The following is a 12,556-nucleotide window of genomic DNA, read 5'->3' on the forward strand; positions in this document are numbered from 1 at the left end:
TTCAGAGAGTTTTAAAGAGATGTTAGAGTTTTTGAGTTGGAAAATTATGCAGGGGCAATCTTGAAAATTCATTATATAAGAGGTGACGATAAAATGAAAAGGATGACGAAGCTTAATAATGTCTTTTTTTACTTAAATAATGTACATTGTTTACAAAATTCCCAAAATAACTTATTAAATTTTATCAAATTATGGTCCATCTAAAACAAATTGTATTCCCAATTATAAACTAGACCCAAAACAACTCAACGGTGTGTTCGATTGTTGGCTTTTACATTTGCTTTTTTGTTGGTCTTTGATTCTTGGCTTGCTGGTTAGTCAGACAGCTAAAATAAGTGTTTGGTAAATGGCTTTTAAGCGAACTGAAAAGCTGAGTTTTGAACCAAAATAAAAAAGTTACTGCAGGTATCACTGCTATATTGTTCATCACATAACATTCTTGAGAAAGAACCTACCACTGAATATGAATGATCCATTTCCTAAATAGAACAATATTTTATATAAGAAATATTTGTACGCTGTTACTAATATCGAACAAAAGATTTTTACTAATTTTGACCAATTTTTTTGTTCGCTATTAGTAACAGCGAACAAATATCTAACATTAACTTTAGCATAGAGACCTTTATTTTGGGAATTAAAATTTTTCGAATCTTGTTTGGGGAATTTTTTTTTTTTTTTTTTGTAAATAAGCTTAGTTTTTTCAAATTTTTCACAATATTAATAATATGTTTAAAGGACAAACTATGAATTGAAAGAAATTACAATGGAGATTTGATAAGTAAGAGAAGAACTAATGACGGAAATAAAATAAGCAAAGAGATAAGCTTTTCAATGTGACTTTTGGCTTACTAACAATGACCTAGGAGTGTTGTATTATAAAGAAGTGTGGGGCAAAGGCATACGAACAACTCCACAAAACAACCAACATAACAAAAATAGATACAAGCTTACTAGCATGATTAACGTGTCCAATGGTGCCCTATACTCCTCCTTGCCATCCTACATCCTGGCTCGATTGCATGCATTGCTCTCCAAGCCTTAAACCAACCAAGGATTGAACAATCATTTGGTACTAATATTCTCTTTGCTTAGTGAATCAAGTTACCTATAATCCTAAAAATTGGTTTATTTAAGAGAAATTCCACGTGGTAACCCTGAAATATTGAGTTTTCCACGTGGTAATCAAAGTTTTTTTTAGAAATCCACGCGGTAATCTTAAGGTTTACCCAATTCATCATCCGTGAACTTTTTACACAAAAAACGTTTGAAAATGTTAGTTTAGTAAGATTAAAGCATCATGTACGACTATTTAATCCTTTTCCAGATCCCATTACATCAGAAACTATATTTAACCCAAAACCTTAACTTTCCAATCTTTCTCCAAATCACATTTTTTTCCCCAACTTCGAATCCTAGTTTTTTCAATTCTCTTTCTACTATCAAATGAGGATTCTTTCTTCAAATCATTATGCTTAAAATAATTTTTATTCGAATTTCTTCTTCAACCTTCATGAAGATCATACTTAATTGCAAAGGGGTGTTCAAATACTACTTAGTAAGATTGAAGAGTTAGAGCAATCTGTAAACAATTCGATTAGTTTGTAAACAAATTCAACAATCCAGCAAATCGATTACAAGTTCAACAATCCAATACATTCAACAAATTCAATTTTTGATTAATTTGTAAACAATAAGAGTTAATTGAAATTCTTGCAAATAATAGTTACTCATCGTTATTGACCTAGGGTAAACGACACGAAATTGGGGCAGAAAATGTCGACCTTCATCTACCACCAGTTGAGAGCTCGATTTTGTGATTTTTTGAGATGAGTTTTATTGAATTTGTATTTCAAATTTGGAGATTTAGGCTTAGAGATTTAGGGTGAAATGGGGAAATATCATGATGAGAGAGTTGAATTGGGTAAATAAGGGGTTTTCGTATGCTTCAGCTGTACAAAATGCTTTAATCTTACTAAACTAACGATTTCAAACGTTTTTTATGTAAAAAGGTCACAGAGAATGAATTGGACAAAACCTTAGGGTTAAAAACTTTGGTTACAACGTGAAAAATCCAATACCTCAGGGTTGCCCCATAGAAGTTTCTTTTATTTAAAAATAAATAATAAATAAGTTTTGTTAACGGATTGAGAAAAATTAATTTATTTTATCAGTTTTGCCATAAAATTACCCCTATATCTTGTTCAAATTGATATGATAACAAAAGCTTTTAAAAGAAATACAACAATATATAGAAGGAATGCCTCTATCTTATTCAAATTGATGATTGATGGTCAATGTTTAAGGCTTTAATGTCTCAATAAGTCATAATGTTAATCTAAAAACATTTTTGAGACTGCTCGTCATTTTGAAATGAATGATGAACACATTAAGGCGTTATAACCATCATCTGCTACTGCAGTTTTTTCTAAATGGGGCAAACCGAATAGGAACAAGCAAAAGCATAGACCATTTAAGAATCTCAATAAAATTAATTGAAAGAACAAGAGATACAAACAAAATGATCCACATTATAGAGAAAGCAATAATGCTAACTCTTCCCTTCCCTTACCTTATCCTTCGGCTTTTCGAGATCTATACATTCTTAAAGTCGGACAAACAACAATGTAGTTTGCAGCAATGAATCAAACTATTCTCCGATTTTGGTTCTACCCATGAAAAATAATGTATTATCAGTTCATGGAATTCTTTTGCCTCCTTAGTGTTCTTGCCACTCCAACCGTGCACACTAAGATGTATTCAGAAAGACAAGAACAAAAATATAAATGAATGAATGACAAACATCCTCTATAAAGAAATTTCCAGGTATGCTAGCTTGTATACTCTTTGATTTTACTTTCCAAACATTCCTGATTTTCTCCAGGAACTTCATTAACTTTCGACCCATTTCGATATATATTGAAAGCTGGCAATGACTCTACTCCCTCAAATTTCACTAAGCTCTGGCAATCTTCAACCTCAACCTGAATTTTACAAGATTACGATCACATCATCATTCACAGTTTGTGCATAATATGTGAAACTTCAAACCTCTTAAGTTGCAATGTACAAGTTTATAACCTTAGTTTGTATTAAACATTGAAATGTTTTAGTAATATCTACAACCTGCAATTACCCATTTTCCCTTAGGGGCTCCCGCCAAGTCAGGGTTGGAGATCGGTTGCCATTATAATAGCAGAAGTCGTTTTCGATTGACATTTAGAGGTGTTTGGTATGAACTTTTTAATAACAAGTAAGGGATTCAATTACCATTACTCCATAGTTTTTGTTTGGTATAATATTAAGTTAACTCAATCCCTTTTCTGAGGGTAATAGATACTCTTATTTAATTACCACTCATTTATGTCAAGTAACAAATTCTGATGCTACTTTTGTTGGTGTTTCTATGATCAAGTTTGTTGGTGTTTCTATGATCAAGTAAGTGTTTCCCTTATATATTTTTATACCAAACAACATATAAGTACAATCCTTACTCTTACCCTTACTCCTCTTTATCATTTTCCTTTCCATTATATTTTATATTTTCATACCAAACACCCCTTAATTTACGAAAATGCCAAAATTTAATCCCAAAATATTGAGGTCCACTGCATAAACGTATAAATCAATTTTAATGGTTGTAAACAAGAATTTTCCTTTTCTATTAATATCTATTATCTATCATCTCAACCTGTAAATCTGAATTATCCATATCATTATCTCTCCGGCCCTTCAAAATTAGTTAAAATAATTTACGTTTTGAATTCTATTCTAACATGAATATGCAATGTCAACAAATCGAAATAAAGATGAACCTTGAGAAATCTTATGGCTGGATAAGACTTGCAGAGTTGTTCCATGAATTGCACCGCCTGTCTGTCAGCTGGCTTCAGCTTGTTATAGAACACAGCTACTGATAGGCCTGCACAGACATTACAATGAAGCTTATTTCAGGACTACTCGATCATTCCCTTCGAATTTAGTACAGCACGGAATTAAAGTGAGTGCTTTTCGAATGTGTAGTAGCAAATTCAAAGAGACGAAGGGAGTATTATAATGGAGAAAACTACCATCCTAAATAACATTTGATTTACCAGGCCAGGATGTGAAGTTTCTGAAATGCTCACTACTTTGGATTTTGACTACACCATCATTCCGAAATTTCATGTTAGATACATCTGCTCCCTGTTGCTTTTTTAATTGCATTTGTGCCTCGCAATACGCCTTGGCCAGGTCTTCATCTCCTGGAGATTCTAGCAATAGGATTTCATAATCTCTTACAGAAGCTTCCCATTTTTGCAACTAACATTGGAAGAGAATAATAAATTAATGTGGGCAAGATCAACTTATGTTACTAGCTCTTTTTAAAAAGAAGGAAATATAGCAACTAGATAGAGTACATAACATATCCTCGGGGCTACAAGTCTACAACACCATATCAAGGGTGGATTAGATTCAAATCCGTGATGTTTAGTCACACTGACTTTTGATACCATGTCAAGTATCTAGTCAACCAAAAGCATAAAATAATAGTTATCGCCCCAGGATATGTTATATACTCTATCACTAGCAGAAAAACTTCTTTGTTTGTCTTCGGATTTTGCAACACTTGGGGTTGGTTATTGAGAGGAAAATAGAATTGTTAGGCCAAGCAAGTGTGTAGGAGAAAGGTGCAGAGAAAAATGGTCCCAAATATGAAATGTTGCAAAATCAGGGTACGAAGGAGTAGCACTAAACTGGTTAGCACCAGCCGAGAAAACTTCAGTACCTTGACGTTACAGTCAGCTCTTCTTAGTCTAGCTTTGGTGTAAGAGGAGCGAGCATTAAGCGCAGCAGAACAGTCCTCTATTGCTTTCTCAAACTGACCGAGTTTGATCCTACAAGCAGCTCGGTTGCAAAGCAAGACTGCGTTGTAAGGGTCATGCTCTAGCCCTTGGCCATAAGCAACACAAGCTTCCGAGAATCTGCCTTCCTTGAATAGGGAATTCCCATGAGATCGAGCTGAGGACACAGCTCGAGCTCTTCGTGTTACTATGCTCACCTCTCTGTTGGATGGATCCAATTTACCTGCAAGTTGAATTGCTTCCAATGCATCATCAAACCTGCAAATCCCTTAATGAGTTTACGGTTCATAGTGACTTGCACAACTTAATAGAACTAACATATGTTCTTTCGTTTCATATGACTCAGTAAAATATGTGCACTTCTTAATTATGTGAGGATACAAATAATATTTACCATCAAGGGTCAATTAAAAACATCATTCCTATTACAAGACAATGAATAAGTTACATACATTCGACTCAAATCACACCAAAGTAATAGCTTTTAGTGACGGTGAAACAACTAAATGTTGTAGATTATAGGACATGCTTATAAATCTATAAATAACTACTTAGGAACCATTAAGAATAGCAAAGTTGTGCATTACAACATTTTATTATCCCAATGCCATTATATGGCTCCCACCTAGGATTGGGTTTGAATAGTGATACATAATTTGCTAGTTAATTAGTTCATCTTTTGAATTCGCAATTTGCTCAAAGTGGTTTAAAAATAGCCTAAACCCGACCATAATTTGCTTTTTCCGATTCTCGATTCACGAGGCAATTTATTAAATTATGTGACACTAAGTTTGAAAGAGTCGAATATATGTAATCTTAGCCTTGTTAATAATAAAACTAATAAATAAATTGTTTCAATTGACCCTTAACAGCATAAAGCATCTCAAATTAGAACAAGGATAATCATTCTTATTCAAAAACACTAATTAAGAATACATGACAGAATAATTAGCAAATTAGCAACAGATTGTTATATAGGAGTGTAAGTGTTTACGCATATAAAACAATATAATAAAATACTCCCTCCTATTCAGCTTATGTGTTCCATTTTTTTTTATGGTCAAGTCACCTTAATTGTCCCATTTCTATTTTTTGAATGGGTTTTTGACTTTTATGCCCTTAGTAGCTTTATCCTATTTCAATTATACCCTCCATTACTCATACTAATTTTCTTCTCTTACATAAAAAAACCCATAATACCACTCTCTTATCTACCCTTAGGGTTCCACTTTTGACTCTCCTTAAAATCCGTAAAAAGTCAAATAGGATTCTTAAAATGAATAGGAGGGAGTATTTCATTATTCCAATATCATAATCCCAGTACAAATTCATGTATATAACAGTAGCAAAACCTAATTTTGGTGCACGTTAGGACGAAAAGAAATAGTTTAATATGAAAAATGAATAATTATTAGTTTTAATAATGGATTGCTATTCTTGATTGACAAGTTTGTTAATATACCAAACAAAATAAGGAATATTTCCCACAATGAAATACTCCGTATTTCAAAAGGTTTGTTGGTGTGTTAATGATTAGTTGGGATTAATAAAGATTAATACTGGATTGATGCAGTCAATTCCACAGACTTCAACCAACATTTTGAGCTGTCATGCAGTACGTGTTTAACATAATCATCATCATGCTTGCTACAAATAAATTCTACTAATTCACTTTTTTTGCTAATTAAATCATTCTTTTTTCCTTTTTTAGTATTTTAGAACCAGATTGGTTCTGGGCACTAACAAGTTGCCCATTTCTATCTCCAACCATATTCGATTAGGAACAAAAAATGCAATTTAGATTGACTCAAGAACGATCGGGTACAAGATATATTATATTTAAAAAAAAATATTTGAAAATAAAACTAAATTAAAATGATTTTTTTGCTTTAAGAAATTGTTTTTTAATGGAGTTTTTTTATTTTCTAGGTCTCGTCTAAGTTTTTCCTCTATTTTTTATTCTTTAATTTGTAAATGAAGGGCACAAAACCTTTTACAAAAGGTCTTCTACACTCAAACATCACCTTAAATGATTTGAGTCGCGTTTCAAAATGATTAAAGACAAATATTTCCGAAAACGTGACTACTTTCCACGTTTGCAGGTTGCCAATAGATATAGCCTCATAAAAATAAACGGCCTTAAGTAATAATTTATACTTCTATTAGTTTATACTGTAAAAATATAAATTTTGCTTCACTTAAATTAACTTTATAGACTTTAAAGATATTTTAAAAACAGTCTTAATAATTATTATCCACCTCTATTATTAGTCTTTGTATGTCTAAAGAGAAAATCAATAGGCAATAAGATTATTAGGTCGTGACAATTCGTCACATAATCTCATTGTGGCTCACTCGTGTGGACACGGGACACCTGTGGGCTCGGGCCCACAAACTCACGGGTCAAGAGCGTTTACTTGCACATACACTTAGTGAGGTTCATTGTTTTCCAAAACTATATGGTAGAAGGAAGATTAGCCCAACTAGTATATAAACAAGTTCATAACCCACTATTTTATTGATATAGGATCTTATTTCACATATAAAGTATTTCCATCAAACAAACACAAAGATAATGGAGATTGAAAAACATGACAGACTCACCTTCCAGCAGCTATATCAACCTGAGCCCGGATCACCAACAGCATAGCATTCCCAACAGGACCAAAGAACTTGGTGCATTCAGCAACATCAAAATTTGGACCTTTTGTCAATGTTGTGACTGCATCTTGTGGCCGATGGAGTTTCAAATACGCCTCTGCTTGCAGCGCAAATATCTTCGTTTCATTCAAATAAAACAATATGATTAGTAACTTTCACAAAATTATATTAACTTAAAACTTAAACTAATGATTGTAGTCTCATGAGTTAAGATATACTCCCTTCTATTCATAGATAAAGGGACATTTGAGTTTTACACCAAAACAAAGAGAGGTGGGAAACCATTTACAAGTGGGTGAAAAATTCTCGTTTTCCTTAAAGGACAATTGATATTATATATTATTGTATTGTTGTAGTAAGGGTAAAACGATAAAAAAAATGACAAAAATAGAAATGGGACGTAATCAATGAATTCACCCAATAAGAAAATGTCCCTAAATCAATGTATAGGAGAGAGTATTATATACTCTTTCACGTCTTTAAACCAATGTTGATGATATTATTTTAGCTATTAGGATCGATTATGTTTCCCTTAACTCTAGCCACAAATTTGACAACTCCACTTCAATTTCATATAAAGTTCATCGTTGGATAACGCACATGATTACATTCCTTCAAGCACTGCACACGAGAGCCAGCCCTTTGGACATGTTCATATGTAGTGCAAAATATTCCACTTAAAATAAGAGACGAATGAGAGTCAACTAGTGGTTGTTAGTCATAGGTAGAGGTGTTCAACGGGGCGGGTCAACCCAACGGGTCAAGGGTTGAATCACATTTTAACGGGTCATTCGTGGATCGGGTCAATAACGAGTCTTGGTATAAAGGGTCAGACCGGGCCAAGTCGGATAATTGTAAGAATTAATTGTGAAAAAAAATTACCACTTTTTTTAATATTTTAAAATGATATTATTATATAAATAAGTGGGTCGACCCAACAGGCATAAAGTATAAAAAAAATATTTAATGAACATTTTTAAAACAGGTCAAATTGGGTCGGATTTAAACGGGCTTTGACCTGCTCCAGGCGGTTTAAAATTTTACATGACCCGTCCCGACCCAAACCATTTAAATTTTGACCCGATCCGCCCCAGCTCGTTGAAAACCTGTTCCCTTATTCCGGATTATAGACATTTAGTTTCGTCAATGGCTCATATATCTCGAACAAATAGCTGAAACGAAGAAAAGATACCAACCATTGGTGCAGAATTCGCTCCAGCAGCTATGGCATTGCCTGATTCTCTAAGCACTGTGTGCCAATCCTTCAGTCTCTTAGCCTCCTCACACTTCTTCAGATGTCCTAAAACTACTTTCGTTTGACTCATTGCATCTGGGTCCGCTTCTGGCCCTGCCTGTTTAAAATGATAAGTGGCCTTTTCTGTTTCTCCTAATCTGACATAATTCATACATATAATAAGCATAAATCTACCCAAAATTACAAGCAAATCATGTCTAATTAAGATTCATGATGGCCTTTACATTATTACCTCAAATAAAGATTAGCTAAACGATGGTGAGCTCTGTGATAATGAGGTTCTAACCCAATAGCTTCTCTGCACTCGAAAACAGCCTCAAGAAGCCGTCCAAGAGCCGTCAAAGCAGCACTCTTATTACTCCTGTAGGAAGCCTTGGACGGGTCCAAATCGATTGCTCTTTCGTACAAAGCTAAGGCTTCTGCAAAGTTTCCATTCTTGTAATCTTCATTCCCCATAATCTTCAACTCTTCAGGATCCATCCTACATGACAATGCTCGACATAGTGATGTATTCCCTCCTGTTGACAATGATTTTCCTCCATTCTCCATCGGTTTCTTGCTCACAATGTTCCCCATACCACTATTCGAATATTTCGATGTGTTATTATTGATTTTTGTTCGATTTTCTTTACTATTTGAGGTGGGTTTTGTATACGTATAAGTTGTCCCCCCAGGCTGCCTCAAGTTACCTAAACTTTTATGAACCATCACATTGCCTGATGAAACTCGGACAAGATTAGCCCCTCCTACATCTCTTTGACGCTCGGCTATCATCATTTCTAATTCCCCTGATATTCCAACCGCCTCTTTTGGAACTGTCTTCTTTGCATTATGCACATTCGATTGGTTCTGATTCTGTACTGGTGCTGCACTTCTTGTAGCCGTCACAACAGATATCTCATTTGAGGACGGTCTTCTACCTTGATGTTGTTGTCGATGTTGGTTTTTGACAGGAGCGACATTCTGTTGAGGTTTAAGCACACCACCGCGGCTGGATGAAGCTTGAGAAGACGAACCATCAGCATCAAGATCATCAAAACTTCCGCGTCTCTTCTTGGACCCATGTCCAGCACTCGGAATTCTCTTAGGACTGCTATTAACACTACCATTTTGGCTAGGGAGAGAACCTGTTGATGTAGTTCTTCTAGGCCAAAACTTCTTAGTTCCTCCAAAAACTGCCCCAAATAGCCCACATCCTGATCTTATCTTCTCTGGTGATGATTCACTGCTCATATTTTATTTCTTGTTTTGTCACAAAACATGTAATCTTAACCTAATCACACTCCCATTTATTCCCTAATACTCTGGGAAAGTTTTCCTGCATCCATTCATATGAATGCAATGAAAAGTTTCCCAAATGATATACAAATGAGGAAAAAGTATGCAAACTAAAAACCAGGTAAGCTTGAAAATGATTCAAGGAATGACAAGAAAAAAAAAAGGGATAATCCTCCCTTAGAAAGAAATAGTGCTGTTGATCATCTCATTTTATAATCATATGATCATCATAGCATACAAATAAATAAATATATATATATATATATATATATATATATATATATATATATATATATATATATATATATAAATAATTTTTTTTCTCAAAGTTGAAAACAAAGAATGCCAGCTTGCAGATATTCAAGAGAATGTTGACAATGCAAAGCAGGAGAGGAAAGGAAAAGAGAAGGTGGGAACCAACACACTTTTGGATTTTTAATATTCTTTCTAAGATTTTCTTAAGAGAAAAAAAAAATAATAATAATAGGGTGATTTTTAAATTTAATAAGATTGTTGTTTTTACTTTCTTTTACCCCAAAATTTCCTTATTCACCATTGTCAACATCTTTTCCTTGAAAAAAACTTTCGAGGTTGGTGGGTGGGAAAGAGAAAAACTAGGAGACCAAGTCATAGGGAACATACAAGATCTCTATATTTTTAGAAACCAATTTTTTTTTTTTAATTTGACTTATTTAAAAAAACTGTAGATTTTTATTCTAGATTACTTTTTATTTGTGAGTTGTCCTCTGTTCAGACACAGATAACAGATAAAGATTTTGTTTGAATAACAGAAGAATATAATTAAAATTAGAACATGCTTTGATTTGGGGTAAATATTTAGAGAGAAATAAAGTCAAACTAATAAAATAAAAGCAATTAGAGATGCATTTGAAGTACTCAATATAATTGTGAAAAATGTAAAATTATCATAAAATAAAAATAATGAAGGAAAAAAAAGATAATTTCCCTTATTATGCAAATAATACATTCCCCCACCCTCCCCTAAGATAAATATTTAGCTTACAAAAGTGAGAGCTCTTTATTTTTCATTACTTTGCAACCATTATTCCACCTTTACAACAATTAAATTTCACGAATTTCTCATTTATCAACTTTATTTTCTTACTTTGACTTTTTTTACCTCTTAAATATTTACACCCAATTTAAGTATGTAATTCGAACATATTTTTTTATTTGCATTGCTTCTCTTAACGTATTTTTTCATAAAATCAGTGCCAATACATGTAAATCTTGTTTAATTATTATGTTTAAGAAATTTATTTATGATAGTCACATCGGAATCATAAATAAAATTATACTTATAATGATAATAATACTCCCTCATATTCACCTTAAGAGTCTCATTTGGCTTTCCACGGATTTTAAGGAGAGTCAAAAGTGAAACCCTAAGGGTAGGAAAGTATTATGGGTTTTTTATGTAAGAGAAAAAAATTAGTATGAGTAATAGAGTGTATAATTGAAAATAGGACAAAGCTACTAAGGGCATAAAAGTCAAAAACTTATACCAAAAATAGAAATTGAACAATTAAGGTGACTTGACCATAAAAGAAAATGGGACACATAAACTGAATAGGAGGAAGTATTAAAGATTTGATTCAAAAGAATCAGGATCATCTCATAAACCAAAATATGAGTTTCAGTGATTATTCATATGAATTCTCAGTATCTATTCATTTTAATCAACTCAAATTTCAACTTGCAAATTAAAATTCTTCGTATTATTTCACTAATCCAATATTATTATGAGGCTTCTATCTATATTGTGTTTGGAAAAGTCGAATGTATACAAGATTATCCATAAAACTAACAAAAATATTATTTTCAACTCACCCTTGGTAACAATTGTCATTAGTGCGCATAAAAAAGAAGTATACATAATTTAATAAGTTCTCGGGCAAAGTCCACTTGAAGCCTTGTTAGTTGATCATTGGTTTTTTCAACTTTGCTTAAATGATTTTTCCTAAAATAATATGCAAATCTTAATCACGTATGAATTAATGATGTAGAATTGATACAAGCTCATAGACATCTTTCAGAACCTTCTAAAATTCCCAAGAATAATTAACTTGTACTCATCTATTTATGTGGTGCTGTCTTCTTTCTAATTATCCCTTTGAAATTGTCTCACTTTTTATTTTAATTCGTTTTATATTTTGCTATAATTTCTATTTATGAAAATATTTCCACTATTATATATAATTTTTTTTCTACACATTTTATTTCTCTTTAAATATCTTTTATACGTCCTTTAATTTTCAACAATTGCTAAGGTCATTGTAGCAACTACTATTAATCAATTAATTTTATTTGGCATATATTTTTCTATGTATAATGCAAAATATAGCCAAATGGAATCTCTTTTATTCATCTTAATGCATGTTTTTATAATATTAACTTTTAGAATTTTTTATTATATAAAAAAATTTAAAGATTAAAATTGTGCATTTAGCATGAAAAATTGAAATATAACAACCAATATATTAAAGAAAGAACAATT

General features: G+C 32.6%; 1 protein-coding gene across 1 annotated transcript; it reads right to left on the reverse strand.

Moving 5' to 3' along the window:
- Nucleotides 1-2,440: 2,440 nt before the first annotated feature.
- LOC130820174 (TPR repeat-containing thioredoxin TTL1) lies at nt 2,441-10,265 on the reverse strand. The gene is made up of 7 exons (XM_057685440.1): nt 8,993-10,265; nt 8,702-8,897; nt 7,449-7,621; nt 4,769-5,102; nt 4,095-4,302; nt 3,816-3,922; nt 2,441-2,984 (listed from the first exon to the last, which is right to left on the reverse strand). Exons 1-7 carry the CDS (start codon nt 9,991-9,993, stop codon nt 2,832-2,834), a joined length of 2,172 nt encoding a protein of 723 aa, XP_057541423.1. The 5' UTR covers nt 9,994-10,265; the 3' UTR covers nt 2,441-2,831.
- Between the last annotated feature and the right edge of the window lie 2,291 nt (nt 10,266-12,556).

This window comes from Amaranthus tricolor, chromosome 8 (assembly GCF_026212465.1).
Source record: "Amaranthus tricolor cultivar Red isolate AtriRed21 chromosome 8, ASM2621246v1, whole genome shotgun sequence".
NCBI lineage: Eukaryota > Viridiplantae > Streptophyta > Magnoliopsida > Caryophyllales > Amaranthaceae > Amaranthus > Amaranthus tricolor.

Excerpts from the sequence above, each read along its gene's own strand:
- LOC130820174 (XM_057685440.1), bottom strand. The coding sequence starts at position 9,993 with ATGAGCAGTGAATCATCACCAGAGAAGATAAGATCAGGATGTGGGCTA. Across the intron at positions 7,622-8,701 it reads GAGCGAATTCTGCACCAATG|ATATTTGCGCTGCAAGCAGA; the intron begins GTTGGTATCTTT and ends AATGAAACGAAG. Across the intron at positions 5,103-7,448 it reads GTTGATATAGCTGCTGGAAG|GTTTGATGATGCATTGGAAG; the intron begins GTGAGTCTGTCA and ends AGGGATTTGCAG.